The 19,734-nt window shown below is 27.7% G+C and overlaps 2 protein-coding genes across 2 annotated transcripts; one reads left to right on the forward strand and one right to left on the reverse strand.

Annotated features, from left to right (window-relative positions):
* Positions 1-2,844: 2,844 nt before the first annotated feature.
* Positions 2,845-5,512, reverse strand: LOC122502226 (60S ribosomal protein L12). The gene is made up of 3 exons (XM_043612168.1): positions 5,335-5,512; positions 5,124-5,197; positions 2,845-3,338 (listed from the first exon to the last, which is right to left on the reverse strand). The coding sequence occupies exons 1-3, from the start codon at positions 5,369-5,371 to the stop codon at positions 2,952-2,954; spliced, it is 498 nt and encodes a 165-aa protein (XP_043468103.1). The 5' UTR covers positions 5,372-5,512; the 3' UTR covers positions 2,845-2,951.
* A 6,589-nt stretch (positions 5,513-12,101) lies between these two features.
* On the forward strand, positions 12,102-19,688 carry LOC122502228. Its single transcript, XM_043612170.1, has 4 exons — positions 12,102-12,566; positions 13,543-13,745; positions 14,434-14,609; positions 19,495-19,688. The coding sequence occupies exons 1-4, from the start codon at positions 12,505-12,507 to the stop codon at positions 19,579-19,581; spliced, it is 528 nt and encodes a 175-aa protein (XP_043468105.1). The 5' UTR covers positions 12,102-12,504; the 3' UTR covers positions 19,582-19,688.
* The last annotated feature ends 46 nt before the right edge of the window (positions 19,689-19,734 follow it).

Consider the following 19,734-nt stretch of genomic DNA (forward strand, 5'->3'; position numbering starts at 1 on the left):
AGGGAAAAGTCAGCCCACGATTAGGGGGATACAGATCTAATGTATTCTTGGCGAAAGTCTCCTTTCTAACATTTGCGCCTCTTTCGTGAAAATAGAGAACTATTTTCCTACTGTTTTAGTGTTTTAAGGTGTGTCAACCGCTTGACATAACCTCATAACCTAATTTGTACAACTTAATCTTTCAGAATTGTTCTGACAGTTGGCAGTGCCTAAAGTCATTTAAGAAGAATTAATTCTTAAGAAGAATCTTTTAGAATTTGGTGAAATCATTTTAATTATAGCTTCATTTGCTGTTAAAAATTACTTTTTAGTTTGAGGTTATGTCAAGCGGTCGACACTCCTGATTGCATGTTAGTATTTGTGTAAAAAATATTATTTTATAGTTTTGTAGTAAATAAAAATGAATTTCATAAATACATGCATATCAGATTGCGTTAAATAGAAATTAAATAAGATGTTTAATAATAATTGTTGTATTGCAGTCTGATTGCAATTAAACATAAATATTGTTTTATATAGTTTATATTTTCATCACGGAGCGCTGATGTAAGGGAGGAGACTTTTCATTTAAAGCCATAGGTATCTCTAACCCCCCCCCTACAAAGGGCATACTTTTAGCGCTACGAACTATGGGCGTGAGGTCTCCTTATCCTCCTTCATGGTGTCTCATAATAGCACTGAGAGAAATGAATGGTTAGAGCAACTACTTTTTTATTAGTAAAGGCAAAATTTATTCTCCCGTCTATTTAGTTAGTAAAATCTAGTAATTTTACCAGTAAGTTTTAATATTTTGCATATCAAACGTAACTATTTAGAATTAGTAAATGTGAAATAGTAAATGCATCCACAAAAATAGTTGGCTTTACCATTTTCGTTAGTAAACGAGAAAAAAAATGTCGGCTTGACATATGACGCATAACATAGTGTTGCCCTCTTAGTGCATTTGTTAAAGATTTATGTGGTTATTTGTTTCTAACTTTTTGTTATTTTTGTGATAAGAAGAATATCGAGTGTGTGGAAACTGTCAGAAGAGATATCGAGAGTCGAAGAATGTAAAGGACGTGTAATAAGTGCAACTTGTGAATATTTTGTATACTCGAGGAAAAAGTGCAGTGTTATTTTTGTAAGGATAATGATAATTACTTTTCTAATATTATTCGCACATTAAAAAATATGTTTATCATGTCTTTATAGTGTGCGAATAATATTAGATAAATAATTGTTGTTATATATTTATTTATTGTAAAATGAACTAAGCAAATGTACCTATTAGAACTTTTATTAGTGGTCCCTACCAACTAAAATAGTTGCCTTTACTAATAGAAAATGGTAAATCTTTTACTATTTAAAAATGCTATCTTCAACTATCCAATTAGCAGCAGTATAGTTTACTAACCAAAATGGTTTTCGTAAGCATTTTATTGGTTGCGATAACTACTCTGTTCTCTCAGTGAGGGATAGCAAATAATAAGTGTACCTAATGTGGGACGGTAGTCTGACGAAAAACCTGGCTTACCTTAATTTAAAATCTAAAATGCAAATAAACATTTCTTATTAAATTAAATGATATACACAAATAATTATTCTTATAACGTGTAAAATTTTTTGAAATAAGTAGAAATTTCTTATGACCAATTTTAATTGCATTTATTTTATTTTTTGTAATACTGTCTCATAATAGGGACAAAATTGTAAATTGTCCCATAATTGGGACCTTTACCTTATTTAATTTTTTTTTCTCACTCTAATTTTAGAAAACTTCAATAATTAATTTTAGAACTTAGATACGGAACAAATATGTTAATTAATAACAATATAAAGGCTTTATAGTAAGCTTCATTGAATTATTTTATATGCCACATATAAATTAAAATCTTATATTTAGTTAGAGAATTTTAAAAATATGGCCTAGAATAGTTTTGATTGTCAGGAAATTTTGAAAATTTGAAACCGTTCAATTATTCTATACATTAGAATTTTGCCCCTGTTCAAGGTGAAATTGTTCTTGGACCGATAAACCTAAGTAAACCAGAATTGTTAATAAATGTTGAATTGATACTGCCAATACCTCCTGCCTACTATGTAAAAAAACAACGACGAATTTGTAGCAACAAAGTATAGTGTTTAGAATTAAGAAAACAATCGACATTGTAAAATTTAAATTAAGTTGATATTGCATATTGTAAAAACATTTACACGTTTATAATTAAAATTTGGTCATTTTAAAATATTGGACAATTACATAATTAGGATAATTAAACATTACAACAAACATTTATTTAACTATAAAAATATTTTTTTATTTGAAGTTTTGAAAAATATTAATTATATTGAATAAAATATAATTCTACTTAATTGAAAATTGATCAAAAAATTATTTATTAAAAATATTTTTGATTAAATATTTATCTTTATAAAACTTTATTCATATTTACTTTAATTCTCATAATTGACTTTTAAAATCTCGAAGATTGTCAAAAGACATACCTTGTGCTTAATCTTCTTGATACATTAGTTGAAAGTATAAACACAAACATATGTGATTATTTTCCGGTAAAAAAGATCTTGCCCAACAAAAAATTATAGGTATGTTTACGAAAGTTTTTGCTTGATTTAATGTAAGATTAATTTTTAATTACAAATATGACTTACTTTAGGTGAGAATAAGAAAGAAAGAAAGAATCTCAAGATTATTATAGTTAATTCGAATTTAAATTTCAAATAAAAAGTTTAACAAAAATGATAAACTAATAAAATTTCTATTTATAATAACAATATAATTACATAAAAGAATAATTAAAAAATTTAAAGTTCGAATCAACTATAAAATCAACACCAAAAGGCTGGTTTTCAAAAAAATATATTTGAAAAATGACGTGTCAAATATACACAAGTATATGTGAAAAGATGTTACTGTTCGACTCAGATTGAAAAAAATGATTTAAAATAACTTATTCTTCTGGTACTTCGACCTCACCGTTTTTAATGTCATCAATGAAATCATGGGGTGGTCGTCCGTCAATAGTGCAACCGACTGATTGACACGTTCCCAAAATTTCTTTTACGGTCCCACACAGTTCTCGGGCCATTGATCGTGTCCTCATGGCTCTGGCAATGTTAATAACGTCATCAAAAGACAAATTTCCTCCATGCTTTTGAATTTTAACTTTCTTTCGGTCCCTTGGTGGTTCTTTCAGTGCCTTAATGATCAAGGACGCTGCAGATGGAACAACTGAGATCGATGCCTGTCTGTTTTGAATCGTCAACTGTACAGTGATCTTCAATCCTTTCCAGTCGCTCGTTGCTTTTGCGATATCGTCACCAACTTTTTTCGGCGACTGAAATTAATATGCAATTAAATATTTGGATATTTTTTATTTGTAAAGGAAATGTAATATCGTTATTTTTAAAAAGTAGCTATACGGTAGATGAACAATTCAAATATTTTACAGAATTTACAGGTCGACATCAGTTATTATAGGTCATTGTTTTTCTTTTGAGACAGAAAACAAATGTAAACAATAAATTATTGAAAAAGAATGAAAAAGTGTAAACTTTCTTTATTTTTTTGTATGGTTTCTTATTGTTATGTTATATTTTAGAATGATTTTCATCTTTTATTGATACAAACTAAAAATTAAAATTTATTTAGAAAAAAGGGCCTCAAGATGGACATGGTTTCGATTTAAGGAGGAATTGGACACCCATTATAATTTAATTTTTCATAAAAATGCAACTAACTTTTTATGGTTTTTAAAAAAGTTTTTAAGGTGAAGTAAAAAATTGAAGAAGAATTTAAGTTTCTCCATATTTTCAAAGTGCACTAAAAGAACAGAATTTTTGTAGCATTTTGAGAAATTTTGTATTGATATTTATTTCCCTGACAATTTATTGACATTAAAATTATTTTCCTTGACAAAATTTTTTTCACAGGAAAATATGAAAATTTACGGAAAATGAGTAAAATTTATGAAATTTAATAATTATTTTCTCTACTTTTCAACTAAACTTCATCTCTAAATCAATTATATTAAATAATTTTCCGAAAGTTCTTCCAGAATTAAATTATTTAAATAAGAAAATTCAATTTTTTATAATAATTGTAACTGTCCATGTTTTTTTCTTAAGTTTATTAAAGTATAATATTTTCAAAAAATAATAAGTAATCAAATTTTTGAAGAATTTTAATTACAAATATGACCATGCGTTCTCAAAAATTTTAAAGTTCAAAAAAGTAAATTTTTTTTTGCTTTATTCGAAGGTAATTAAATATTAAAAAAATTATTTATTTAAGTAGTAAACGGGCTTACAAAAAATAAATGCCCTTTTATTATGATAAAAAATTTTAAAAATTAAGTAGTTTTTAAAAATATTTTAATGTAATTTCTCGTAAACAATTAAATTTCTTAAAAGAGTTTTTGTATATTATTGAAAAAAACTAATTCATATTTTGATGAATTTTCATGATATTTTCATTAAATTTTTTGATCCTAATTCAATTATTTTGAAAATTTGCAATTAAAATTCTTCAAAAGTTGATTTTCAAAAATTCTAACAAAATACTTTTAAAAAATTAATTATTTTCAATTAAATTTGTCAAAATTTCAATTATTTAAAATCTTTTTAATTGTATATTTCGAAAATTTGAATAGAAAAATGATTCCAAATAAATTTTTAAAAGATTTTTTAGTTATTTTTCGCACTATAAAAATGGAAATGAGTTACATTTATTACTAAAAAATATATTTTGTTGCAATATTGGGAAGAAAAGTCGAGAATGTCGCAATTTTTTAAAATAAGTCGAAAAAATATCAATTTTCTAAATTTCCCGACAAAAAATTTTTTCTCCGAACATTTCCCTAACTTAACTGACAAAAATGTTGCTTTACTGACATATGGCTACCCTAAATGCCGCAATAAATACAATGACAAACGTAGTAATTTTACTTTTCACTTGTGAAAATACTGTTCAATTGTTAAAACTGCTACGCGTATCATAGCAAAATTACCACCCAGAAAATTTGAAATTACAACTCGATTGTAATGCAACATTTGCTTTTTTTAAAGTGTTCTTGTAAAAAAATTGTCAAGCATGTGATATTTTAAGGTTAGTTTGTACTCACCAAACCAAGTGGACCAATTTTTGGAGCAAGAGAAGAAGTTGCACCGACTTCACCTCCGACACACCTCAAGAACACTAATAAAACAAATAATTCACAAAATTATTATAACAGAAAGATCGTTTTTATGACAAATGAATTACAAAAAAGATCACTTGATGTTGCAGGTTAGGTGTCAAGAAAATAGTATTATGAATTAAATTGAGTACTTTACCTTTCTTAACTTCATTGGGGTCAAACTTTGGTGGCATTTTAGCGTTTTAGATATGAAAACTATCTATTTCACAAAAGATTACAGTTATTTTTTAACTGAAATCAATAGAAACTATTGACACGTGAGTCTCACGTACTGAACGCGAGTTTAGAAAGGCCGGAAACGGAAATTACCAAGAAACTTAAAATTTAAAATGATTGCTCATAAAGGTGCTGTCACATTTACTTGAGCATGCAGAGGAAAATAAAGAGCTTTCTGCAAGTATTGCCTTAGAGTGCAGTCCCATGGCACCGTTTTGCGTTGCGTTTTGTAACTAGGCAATGAGTGCAAATAGAGCAAACATATATCTGTATCTCTCTCACACTCATGGTATAGTTACAAAACGCAACGCAAAACGCTGTCATGGGACTCCAGCCTGAGGGTGTAGTCCCATGGCAGCGTTTTGCGTTGCGTTGTAATGAGAGAGAATGCAGCAAACGTATATTTGCGTCTTTTTCTCTCCCATTAAGACGCAACGCAAAACGCTGTCATGGGACTCCACCCTGAGTGCAAATATAGCAAACATATATCTCCATCTCTCTCACACTCATGGCCTAGTTACAAAACGCAACGCAAAACGGTGCCATGGGACTGCACCCTAAGGCTGGAGTCCCATGACAGCGTTTTGCGTTGCGTTTTGTAACTAGGCCATGAGTGTGAGAGAGATACAGATATAGGTTTGCTCTATTTGCACTCATTGCCTAGTTACAAAACGCAACGCAAAACGCTGCCATGGGACTTCAGCCTCATGGGACAGCGTTTTGTGTTGCGTTTTGTAACTAGACCATGAGTGTGAGAGAGATAGAGATATATGTTTGCTATATTTGCACTCATGGCCTACACTGTAAAAAAATCTGCTGTAAATTTACTATGTCCGACGTTGGAAAGTTTGGTCCCTATGTCCGACGTGGTATTTTTACACGCCGACTGTAATCTACATAACCTGCAAATATTTTTTGAAATAATATTTTCAGTCGTAACTTTTTGTATTTATGAAATATAGCCCAAAACTTTTTGTTATATTATTATTTACTTATAAATTAGCATATACTTTCTATAAATGTACATTATATACACTTTTTTAGAGTTATTTATAAAAACTTGAAAATTTTTTGAAAATCTTAAAGGAATAAGAAAATTACATTCGCCATGTAATTGTACAGATCGTGCGACGTAATATTACGTCAAAGTGTAGAAATACACGCAATGTAAAAATACCACGTCGGACACTGTAAAAAATTCTGGTGTATTAAAACATACTGAATGTAATTTTACACAGCAATATTATAGGCTGGACGTAGTAAATTTACTAAGTTTCAAAGTAGTTTTACTATTTTTAATAATTTTACTTTATATGACTATGTAATTTAATAGTTTTGTGTAAATTTACTACGTCCGACGTAGGAAAATTTGATCACTATGTCCAGCATGTTGTATTACACTCGTCTGTTTTTTTACTTTATTCTGTGAATTTACAATGGTCATGTAAAGTTACCACGGATACGTAAATTTACGTTGTATTGCATGTAAGATTACATGCCGCGTGTATTTTTCCTTTAGCGCGGAGTTAAATATACACTGTAAAAAATTCTGGTGTATTAAAACATACTGAATGTAATTTTACACAGCAATATTATAGGCTGGACGTAGTAAATTTACTAAGTTTCAAAGTAGTTTTACTATTTTTAATAATTTTACTTTATATGACTATGTAATTTAATAGTTTTGTGTAAATTTACTACGTCCGACGTAGGAAAATTTGATCACTATGTCCAGCATGTTGTATTACACTCGTCTGTTTTTTTACTTTATTCTGTGAATTTACAATGGTCATGTAAAGTTACCACGGATACGTAAATTTACGTTGTATTGCATGTAAGATTACATGCCGCGTGTATTTTTCCTTTAGCGCGGAGTTAAATATATTATATGGATGCTTGCACATGCTCAAAATAAAGTGAACTGCCAACACCGACATTTTGCCTTTTTTGTGTTTTTATTATTAGTATATATATTTTAGTGTTTTCAATTAGTATTATTTAACAGATTACGCATTAGTTAAATTACATGCGGCATGTTTTTGAACAGAACGCTATTTGAAGCAACCCATTTTAACATTGAGCATGTAAAATAACATGCAGGTTATGTCAAATGATCAGCCATTTGTAAAATTACACGCTTGACGTAGTGATTTTCTTTTCCTACGTCGGACGTAGTAAATTTACATGAGAATTTTTTACAGTGTATTATATGGATGCTTGCACATGCTCAAAATAAAGTGAACTGCCAACACCGACATTTTGCCTTTTTTGTGTTTTTATTATTAGTATATATATTTTAGTGTTTTCAATTAGTATTATTTAACAGATTACGCATTAGTTAAATTACATGCGGCATGTTTTTGAACAGAACGCTATTTGAAGCAACCCATTTTAACATTGAGCATGTAAAATAACATGCAGGTTATGTCAAATGATCAGCCATTTGTAAAATTACACGCTTGACGTAGTGATTTTCTTTTCCTACGTCGGACGTAGTAAATTTACATGAGAATTTTTTACAGTGGACATAGTGATCAAATTTTCCTACGTCGGACGTAGTAAATTTACACGAAACTATTAAATTACATAGTCGTATAATGTAAAATTATTAAAAATAGTAAAACTACTTTTGGAACGAAATAAATTTACTACGTACAACCTATAATTTTGATGTGTGAAATTACAAGTTTCGTGTTATTTTACACCAGATTTTTTTACAGTGTAGTTACAAAACACAACGCAAACGGTGCTATGGGACTTGAGGCCGCAGTCCCATGGCAGCGTTTTGCATTGCGTTGTAATGAGAGAGAATGCAGCAAACGTATATTTGCATCTTTTTCTCTCCCATTACGACGCAACGCAAAACGCTGTCATGGGTCTCCACCCTGACCCTCAGGGTGCGATTCCATGTGAGCAGAATACGTCGACCGAAAGCAGAAAATCATGAGGGTGAAAAGAACAACAATATCTACCTATCTTTTTTGCACTCATGATTTTCTGCTTTCGGTCGACGTATTCTGCTAACATGGGATCGCACCCTCATTGTAGGAGGCTGTGGCATGTGACGAGCGACTATTATCTCGCTCGAGTATTTCTCGATTAATCGAGATGTGTTTAAAATGTCGCGGCAAAATATAATATTAATTATATTTTGATTAAAGCCTTGCGATTGAATTGAACTTAGCATCGTATTTTTACAAACATACCTTAAAATAAGAATGTATTCAAAAACATTCTTATGTTAAAAATATGAATGAAAAGAATAATTAAGAAATAGCCGTAGGGATTTCCAAGCAATATGTTCTTCTAATAAAATCATAAAATTTAGTCTAAGACTCAAAAACACATTTCCAGTAATAAGGAAACAGAATTTCCTGTCAACTAAAAAAACAACGTTTTCTAGAAACTCAATAGAGTTGTAAACCGTAGGTAAAGAAGGCGTCATAAAAATATGCGAACCAATTTCTTAAGATGACCCTTTTTTTAGGTAGAGCAATAAAATCACATCTGCCTGCAAAATTCGTTATATCCTTTTTCTCATGAAAAAGGCACGTTTTGGAAATCCCACATTTGGCATTTTTTCTGATAAATAAATATGAATTGATTTCATTTATAATTTCTATAATAATTAAAATAATTATTGTAATTAAATTAATGTTACATATTTTGATATTAATGTACTAACTTCTATTCCAAATTATACTTTACTAATTAATATCAAAACAACTACTTTATTTCTTATTGTTATTAACTAACAAATGTTGAATGTGTATATATGAGTGTGTAATGTGCAGATGTATATATGCACATGAGTATGTTTACATATTAGAAATTATGTATATATTATATTATCTTCATGTATATTCTTTATGTACAATATAATTATAATGTAAGACACTTCACACATTTTAATATGGTGTAATTGTAATTTAGATTCATTAATCATAAATAGAACAATTTATTGTAAATATAGCAAAAGTATGATGAGTGAATATAGTATGTATAAGAGATACTCTTTTATGTATGTGTAGAATTCACAGTGTCGTGCCTTAAAAGTGTTAGTGTCTCGATGTTGAATACATATCCAACAAGAGTGCGCGTCATAGCGAGCATGCGCATTCGGACTAAAATGAACATAAGACGGAGAGCATCTCCGTCTCGTCTGACAACAAATTTGCAGAGTTCTAATCTTGCGCTTGACTAGAAAGGTTCTTGTCGTCTAAGTTCCTTAGTCAGCTTGATTAAAACAAAGTATTTTAATAAACTTAAAGGGTTTTACCTTCGAAAGGAGACAAATATATTATCTTCTTTCGAACGGGTTTCCCTTCCGTTGTACGGAATTTAATCTTGTTTTATTTAAATTATCCCGCTTCCTTTTTAAAGGATTTAACCAAGTCGAATTTAATTTTATTTTCTCTCTCTATCGTGTAATCATTGTATTATTTAAAGATATTGTAAAACTATTATTATAAATAATTATATAAAACTGTAATTAGATATAATATTAATATTAATTTAAGTTTATTATTATTATTAGTGTTTAATTAATTAACGAATATGCATTAAATATTTTACTTATAATTTAAAAATGAAACGAAATTATGATTATGAAATACTGAATTTGTACTTCTTATTATTGATAAGAAAAACTGTGAAATTATATTGTAAATCTTCGTATGACGGTTATTTTATTGCGCAGTTAAAAACTGCGCAGTAGAATGAATGACAATAATGAGTCATTTGTAGGATGCGTAATAATTTAACCTTAAGGGTAGAGTCCCATGACAGCGTTTTGCGTTGCGTCGTAATGGGAGAGAAAAAGACGCAAATATACGTTTGCTGCATTCTCTCTTATTACAACGCAACGCAAAACGCTGCCATGGGACTGCGGCCTGAGATCTGTTAAATGCGTAATAATTTAACCTTGACACGTGTCATTATTTTGGTCATTTGGAAAATGCGCAATAACTTGACCTTGAATGTTCAACGCTTATTGGTCAAGTGCCACGTCATCAGCGCTCTGATTGGTTAAACAAAGAGTTGGGTATATAAAGTTTTAGTTGGGTATATAAAGAGAGCGCCTGAGACCCAAAGACTCAGACAATTTTCGAGACTTGAGAAGAGACCACTAATTATTAGTGTATATCTTTAAAAGTATTATTGTTAAATCAACGAATCTTACAATTTGTGAATAACCTTCGAACCTTCGACAAACAATTGTTAAATTAATATTTAACAATAAAACAATTATTTGTAAAACAGAATTGTGAAGTGTATATTTTAAAGAAACAATATTTGAACTTAAATAAAATTGGTTTTTTACCCGAAAAGGGTTTTTTTCCAATCAATTATAAGTGTACATTTATTAATCCCACCTTTAATCTGAATAATAAATTCAAATTTAAATTCAGTGCCCGCTTTCAAGCGGTTATAACAGTAAAAAGAATCCAGCCATTGGTTATTTGTGAATCCAACGGAAATATACGTAAAATATAACCTGTGACGCGACAGAGGCCATAAAAACAGAAGAAGGAAGAATTCATTGTAGAACCTCCTTTATGGAATTTCCGATCACGATGTAAATATTTTCGTCTGACACATTTGGGCGGTATTCATAGTCCCGACTTAAGCAAGGACTTAAGCTTTGCTTGATCAAGTCGGTCTTATTCGAATGAGTCGAGCTTAAGACCGTATGTATTCATAGTCAAAAATAAGCAATTGCTTGGTAAAGGAAATGCAGCTTAAGAACTTCTTGACCAAGCAAATGCTTAAGATGATCTTATTGAGCGTTCGGCTTTTTCCGTCAATATTCTCTTGTATCTACCAATAAGCGATAGTAGATAGCTTATATTCATTAGAAAAAATGACGCTAATGCACATAAAATATCTGATAAGGGAGAGGAGGGGGGGTCAAAAAAACTGAAAAATATGCATATTTTAATATTTTTAGGATAAAAGTTATAAAGTAAAAGGATACAAGAAATGACTACCAGAATGATGAAAATTGAAATATTCTTATTCCTCACGAAATATTATATTTAGATTCTAAATTTTTCTGTATTAAAAAATAGAAAAAATTATTTTAACTATTATTATATTGTTTCTAAAAAAAATTATTGAGTCAGAATCAATGAAATTTTACAAAAAATAAGGAGTATTTTTATAATCGAAATGAAAAAAAGCATTTTTATTTGGCCATTGTCTCTAACAAACAAACGACAGAAAAAATTTTGTTTAAAAAAAGTTATTGTAAAATGAATTTTTTTGCAACTTTTTATAAAAAAATCTTATTTTTCCTAAAACAATGAACCAAGAGTGCATATAAACGGGGTAAAACAATTAACTTTCATTTGGAACTACAAAATTTTTAAAAATAGTATTTTTTAATAATTATTTAATATTAACAGTTTTATTTCCTCATAGGGTGTCGATTTTCTTAGAATCAATTATTTTTACAAATTTTCAAGTATAGCGTATATAAATATTTCAACATGGGGAACAAATTCTCCGGATGTATGTGTGTGGATGCATATCGAAATGTTTTTTCAACATTTCGATGAAAAAAAATACTTTTTATTTCTCGTGAAAATTTTATAAATTTTGAACCTTTTTTCTAAATTATTAAATTTTAATTATTATTAAATTGTTTTTAACAAAAAATCTTTTCATTTTTATTATAAATATTTATAAAAAGACAATAAGTAATTGCTTAAGTCATGTAAAGCGTTGACTTAAAATCATAACCTCAATTCGTTCAAATAAGTTCACCGGCAATGTCAAATAAGATCATCTTATTTGACTATGAATACTTGTCATTCTTAAGATGGGACTATGCATCTCAAAATCGAAGCATTTACTTTATCAAGCATATGCTTAAGTTGCGGCTTAAGGCAATGCTTATTGCACGACTATGAATCTAGGTGGCAGCTTAAGTCGCTGCTTAAGAAATAAGTATCGACTATGAATACCGCCCTATGAATACCGCCCATTGTCAAAAGTATATATAGTTTATAAATAATTGAATAGAGATTCTATTGAAAAGGAAAATTTTTCTTTCAAAAATACTATTACCCAAGTATGATTTTTCAAGATGGGAAAGTGTTTCTTGTGTGGAAAATTACCTGATGCAGAGAATAATATAAATTTATATAAGTAAGTAACCTCAGCATAACCTTACTTTATATGGGGGTTTTCAACGAATATTAAAACGTAAATAACTCAAAATGTTATATTAAAAAATAATATTAATTTTAAAATATAATTTTACAATTTTTATACATTACAAAGAACACCCGAATATCTATCTAGGATAAAGAGTAAGGTGATCTGCAGCAGGACAGTGAATGATACTATTATAGCATACCACTCTGTCAAGTTAAAAAAATATAATTTTTTTTATTACGGATTTCGAAAGTAAAATATCTCAAAGATGTTGTGTAAAAATTTTAGAAAGATCACAGCACTAAATATATTATTTTCGGTGCTATTTGAGCGCGTGCAAGGGATATACAATAGTAACTTTATACGCATTTTTTTCGAAACCACATTTTCCGATTCTGTGTAATGTTTTTTTCGGAAACTAGTCTACCGATTGGATTCTTATGAAATTTTTACCACTTCTTCGTCAGATGTGTGGGTACCGCCGGAATTATTTAAAAATATTTAATTTTTTTAACCGAAAAACCGTCTAAAAAACACTGTTTTTCGAATAACTCGCATCGGTATTTCTAGCAAGGCTAAAAATATTGTTAAATTTTAAATAAACAAATAATAATTTTTAATTATATGAAGTTCTTTATATAGTTATAGAGTGTCTTTGTTCAACTTAAAAAGATCTAGATCAATAAAATCTGCAGGGATCATAAAAGAATTTCTACAAGAAAGCTACATTTTCAGGCGTGTAAAGTGGTATGAACCGTTAAAAGTACACTGTATGAGCTAACTTTTAAACCTATAACTATCAATTTAGACACAAACCATTTTTAGAGAGAGGGGAGAGTAACATTGCAAAGAATGCCTCAAATATATTACTCTTTTAAATAATTATATTGATATTAAATTATATTAATTAGTATCAAATTTCCCAAAAAATTGTGATGTTTAATTGATTTAATAATTTAATTTTTAGATTTCCACGAAATGATGATTTGTACAAGAAATGGCTTCTTATATTAGGTTTGGAAAGAAAGGAGTTGAAAAGAAAAAGTTACTTGTGCTCGAATCATTTCAATTCAGAGAGCTTTACGATTCCTTGTAATGGAAGTAAAAAGTTTTTGAAACCTGGAAGTACACCTACAGCTTTAGCAAAAGAAGTAAAACTAAATTCTTCAGGTGGGTAAAAATTTGTATTAAGGGACTATTCATAGCTTCGTATATTAACAAATCGTAGGTTTTGTACATAAATTAACATTTGAATTGTGTTGAGTGTTCTAAACAAGTCTTGCAAAATTTTAATATCAAATAATATATTTTAACTGCTGATTAAGTTCGTTGCCTAAATTTTTGTTTGCCTTAACTCTACGGATGATTGAGTTTTTGTTTCATATCTATCAAGCGCTGCGCAAATTGTTAGATAATTTATTTATTCTTTTGAGATTTTTAAAACCTGGACGAAAAATTAAAAGTACTGTAACTTCATCAATTTTAAAAATTTTTGAAAACCCTTTGACTTACAAAACATCTCTTTCCTAACACTAAAGATTTCTAAAAAAAAATCAAAAGATTTTATGAAAGACCCCTAACAACTCATTCGGTTCATGACTTGATTGCGAAGAATTTGCTTTGAGTTTTGGGTTTTTTCCATTTATGTAACGTGTAACGTTATTGAAAATTTGTTAACTATATTTCAAAATAAAATACACAATTATCTTTCGTATTTAAAGAATAAAATTCATTTTATAAAAGTTGATGTACGTCAATAGTAACATTATATTATGCACAATTTAAATTTGGGACATGAAAAAATTCATTTGATTCTTCTAGGATTAAAAAAGGTGTAATTAGTTTTTTATTTTTGTAGTTGAAGAACAAGAAGCTTTAAAGATGCACGATGGGGAGAACATTTGTCATGATCGTCACTACACTAATACTTTCCAATCTATGACGACGACTATAGCAAAAATAGCAGAAAATTTGGATTCTTTGAAAAAGGAGAACAAAATTCTTCGCCAACAAACAAATCATCTTAAAACGAAGGTATATTCTTTACATACATACATTTTTAATTTTGCAATTCAAACTTCAGAAGTCGCAAAAGAGCAACAAATTTATTTTTGGTTGAACATTCTTGCGTTTCCAATAAATAAATAAATAGTAAATAAAAAGGGAAAGAAATACAAAAAAAATTTCAATTTTTTGTTTAAAGTTTTACTTGTATTAATCTAACATTTTGAATGAGGCAACAAAATATTTTTGTTGTGCTGACAAAAACAATTTTCACAAATAATTTAGTAATGAAAATGGTTATACTTACAGAAAACAGTGATATAATATTTTATTATATTAATCTACACTTAAAAAGAAATCTTTCCAATTTAACTAAAACACTTAATTCTTTTTCTAAAAAATTTAGCATAAAAAAACGAAAAAATTTTTTATTCTACGTTTATACAGGGTCAGTCCATTATATTTCATCTCAAGCCGTTGCGGCCTATTTTTAAAAAAATCTCATAATTTGTAAAAATGATGTTTAATATCCATAAAATTCATTTTTGAGAATTATTTTATAAAATTTTTTGAATTTAACTTAGAATTTTAATTTTTAAATTGAATTGGACAGAAAAAAGGTTAGATTGACAGTTATAAAAATTTAATTAATAAAAAAGCATGGAAATAATTTAGATAATACAAATTTCAAAATTGATATGTGTTAAAAATGAGCTAATTTACTTGTATAAATAGATTATATCATGTAAACACTGCAAAAAGAAGTATCTTAATTAAGATGTTTTTGTAGTCATTTCTAAGATGTTATTGTAGTCACTTTTTAGTCATTTAAAATGTCTTAATTTAAGATGCTAAAAGCATCTTCGTACACATTTTCAGCATATTTTTCAGAAAAAAAGTTTTGAGGTTAACTATGGGCTTATATGTAAGACCATTGTAAGACATTTTATGCATCTTAGTTTTTAGTAACTTAAATTTTTTTCGCATCTTACAATTCACAAGTATCTTATAGCTAAACATCTTATTGAGACAGAAACATCTTAATTTAAGATACTTTAAAAAACTTACAGAAGTATCTTACTCTTTTAAGATAGAAGAAATATCTAAGACGTATAAAACATCTTAAAAATTAGTAAGATACTTTAGAAAACATCTTATTTTAAGATGTAAGATACCATTTTTCCATCTTACATCTTATTTTAAGATATCAAATAAGATACTTATTTTTGCAGTGAACATACCCAAAATAATAGATAAAAATTGATTTTAAAATTTACCTATGAAATGTCGAAAGTCACTACATTTTAATTAAATTTTTCTAAAAAGTGTATAAATATTAAAAAATTTATTACTTCTTAATGTAAAGTATTTTCAATGTACTTTCATAATATGTGGTAACTTTTTAATTTTATAATATAGAAATATGAAAAATTTTACCTTTAATATTGAGTGTTTCATGATTTTCATTGATTTTTATTACTTATTTCTTCTCAGGTGCAAGACTAAAAAATCCAATTTTTGTCTTAATATTTAAGTTTGAACTTCTTTTCCATTCTATTAAATTTTGGTGATGGAGAACGAGCTACTTTTCATTTTAAATTTAGTTTAAAAAATCTGCTGAAAAAACGAATTTGTTGGTTAAAATGCAGGTAATTTTATAACACTGAAGTTGGCTATCTCAATAGTCATGCAAAAATCTACTTGCATTTTAACCAATAAATTCTTTTTTTCAGCAGATTTTTAAAAATAAATTTAAAATGAAAAGTAGCTCGTTCTCCATCACCAAAATTTAATAGAATGGAAAAGAAGTTCAAACTTAAATATTAAGAAAAAAATTGGATTTTTTAGTCTTGCACCTGAGAAGAAATAAGTAATAAAAATCAATGAAAATCATGAAACACTCAATATTAAAGGTAAAATTTTTCATATTTCTATATTATAAAATTAAAAAGTTACCACATATTATGAAAGTACATTGAAAATACTTTACATTAAGAAGTAATAAATTTTTTAATATTTATACACTTTTTAGAAAAATTTAATTAAAATGTAGTGACTTTCGACATTTCATAGGTAAATTTTAAAATCAATTTTTATCTATTATTTTGGGTATGTTTACATGATATAATCTATTTATACAAGTAAATTAGCTCATTTTTAACACATATCAATTTTGAAATTTGTATTATCTAAATTATTTCCATGCTTTTTTATTAAATTTTCATAACTGTCAATCTAACCTTTTTTCTGTCCAACTCAATTTAAAAATTAAAATTCTAAGTTAAATTCAAAAAATTTTATAAAATAATTCTCAAAAATGAATTTTATGGATATTAAACATCATTTTTACAAATTATGAGATTTTTTTAAAAATAGGCCGCAACGGCTTCAGATGAAATATAATGGACTGACCCTACAACATTTTTATAACCAAAAATGTATTAAATAAAAATTGAATAACTTTTGAACGACCAAACGAAATTGAATGAGGCAAACTCTAAATAAATCTTCGCTGTGGCTTCTTTCAGATTCCGAAAAAAATTCGAACAACGGAAACAGCTTTATACAATATGTTAATATTTTTGTTCACTTTTGAACGTAAACATTAGAAGTTCCGGTTCAATAGGAGAGGTTTTTTTTGACGTAATACTTGGTGGAAACATTTCTTTTAAGTACAGATTAAAATTACTGAATTTGATTGCAATTGGTTTTCTTACTCCGAAATATCAGAATTTTCCTTTAGAGTCGTACAACAAGCATATTCTTGGAAAGAATTATCGCATTACTAACTAGGCTTCGTCCATAAATTACGTCACACGTGTTTAGCCCATTTTTGACCCCCTCCCCCCCTTTGTCACACTACGTAACATCTGAAGAAACCCCCTCCCTCTAAATTACGTCACAATTCGTAAACCCCCCTTTAATAAATTTTTCCAAAATGAATCACTGTCAATATCTAATTTTACCTCGAATTTTTTTTATAAATAAAGTTACTTATATAATTAGTACATTTTTTAATATTTTAAAAACAAGAAATATATTTGATATTTTTATTTATTACAATTTTCTCATTATAATAAATAGAGTATAAAGTGTGACATAACAAAATAAAAGGCCCTCACCCCCCCTTTGTCACAATTAGTCACATTTTCATAGACCCCCTCCCCCCTTAAAAAGTGTGACGTAATTTATGGACGAAGCCCTATTAGATATTTAAATTAAAATTACTTTTAAAATAAGTCAAAGAACATGATCTTGAAATTGGCATCCAGTTATTATAACGCCCACTTTAAAAATTAAATGTTCTTTTTGTTTAAAACAACATAAAATTTTTTAAATCAACTGGGTTCCTGTTTCAGTTTCATTCAAAGAACATTAAAACATGTGAAATATTTCAAAAATGATATTAATTTTAATAAAACAAGGCAAACTCAAGAATTTTTTAAATGTTTCTAGCAAAATAATTAAGTTTTTTTTAAGTTTAATTGACAAAAAATTCTAACAGATTTGTGGCTTAGACGGGAAAAATGTTAATTAATACAATTTTTGCAGATACGTACTGTAAAATTAATTGAAATTGACTAAATAATAATACGTAGGGGAGAGTAGGCTACATTGAACTAGGTTTTTTATAAAGTCCAAGAACTAATTAAATTCTACAAATTTTGATCAGGTTTTTGTATCAAAATAAAATTGAAGTACTCCTTTAGTTAATACACACGTTACAAACAGAAAATATTATGATTAAATAATGTAATTTAATTTTTTTCTAACCAGTTTGTATACACATGGAATTCACAACAAAAACTGTTTATAATAAATTTATGTAAGATTTAAAATTCTTTATCACATCGGAATATTGAAGTTGACACCCTAAGCGAAATAAATCACAAGTTTACTAGTTTTTAAAACTTCCTATTTCAATAAAAAACGTCATTATATTTCCACCAAATTTTTTGTTTTGTACGTGAAAAACATTTTTTTTTAGTTTTTCTTTGTAAATAATAAACCTACGTGCCGGAAATTTTTGGACATAGTCTGCTTTGGTAATACTAAGTTACATATTGAATAAGAAAAAATTTCACTCAGTCATTTCTCAGAAAATTGAAGTGGTTCACTGTTGACGATGGTTCAATGTAGTCTACTCTTCCCTACACAGAGAGATAAAAGAATATATTTGAAATTTTGTAAAAATATTTTGCAATTTAAGGACAAAATGCGCAAAGCAAAATTTTTTGATATAAAAAATACTAAACATTAAAAAACTTATATGAAATTAGTATGTATAATTATATCAAATATCAAGTATATTAATTAAATTTTAATATAACTTTACTAAATTGCACATAAGTTTTTTTAAAGTTTAATATTTTTTATATCAAAATTTTACTTCGTTGCACTTTTTCCCCAAATTATAAAATACTTTTACAAAATTTAATATACACTACCGTCCGTGAGTATCTTTTTTAATGAGTGGAAAAATGCTTAACACGTAGAAAATAAGAATGACAAAAATTTTTTATATTTTTTTCCTGAAAGCTAATGAAATTATGAAAAGACTGACACCTGATCGAAGAATTTTCGTTGACCAAGAACGCTAATAAAAGTTGATTAGTTTTCGAGAAATTAAAAAATTACGAAAAGCATTCAAAATCCAGTATTTTTTCTGTATCTGACAGAATAGTCAACGAAAATTCTTCGATCAGGTGTCGAGTCTTTTCATAATTTCATTAGCTTTCAGGAAAAAAATACGAAAAATTTTTGTCATTCTTATTTTCTACGTTTTAAGCATTTTTCCACTCATTAAAAAAGGGGCGTCCTGATACTCACGTACGGTAGTGTATTACACCCTGATAAGCATAATTCTTTGTTTTATTATATAAAAAAATAATTTAAAATATATTTTTCTTTACAGATTATTTATCAACACTCTCTTTCAAATGATGTGGATTTTACCGAAAGCCGGTGGAACAATATTCTTAAATTTGATTATAACAGCTAACGATTTTTAAATATTTAATATATTTAAACGTAAAAATTATTTTATAGAGAACGTAATGTACTGTATACTATTGTATATCTTAATAAAATCTAGGTTTTATATTATAATATAATGTATAATTTTAATACTCCAAATGAAACAGATCAATATAAT

The sequence above is a fragment of the Leptopilina heterotoma genome, unplaced genomic scaffold, assembly GCF_015476425.1.
Source record: "Leptopilina heterotoma isolate Lh14 unplaced genomic scaffold, ASM1547642v1 Lhet_223, whole genome shotgun sequence".
Lineage (NCBI taxonomy): Eukaryota > Metazoa > Arthropoda > Insecta > Hymenoptera > Figitidae > Leptopilina > Leptopilina heterotoma.

Excerpts from the sequence above, each read along its gene's own strand:
- LOC122502226 (XM_043612168.1), bottom strand. The coding sequence starts at position 5,371 with ATGCCACCAAAGTTTGACCCCAATGAAGTTAAGAAAG. Across the intron at positions 5,198-5,334 it reads CCCCAATGAAGTTAAGAAAG|TGTTCTTGAGGTGTGTCGGA; the intron begins GTAAAGTACTCA and ends TTGTTTTATTAG. Across the intron at positions 3,339-5,123 it reads AAATTGGTCCACTTGGTTTG|TCGCCGAAAAAAGTTGGTGA; the intron begins GTGAGTACAAAC and ends TATTAATTTCAG.
- LOC122502228 (XM_043612170.1), top strand. The coding sequence starts at position 12,505 with ATGGGAAAGTGTTTCTTGTGTGGAAAATTACCTGATGCAGAGAATAAT. Across the intron at positions 12,567-13,542 it reads AATAATATAAATTTATATAA|ATTTCCACGAAATGATGATT; the intron begins GTAAGTAACCTC and ends TTTAATTTTTAG. Across the intron at positions 13,746-14,433 it reads AGTAAAACTAAATTCTTCAG|TTGAAGAACAAGAAGCTTTA; the intron begins GTGGGTAAAAAT and ends TTATTTTTGTAG.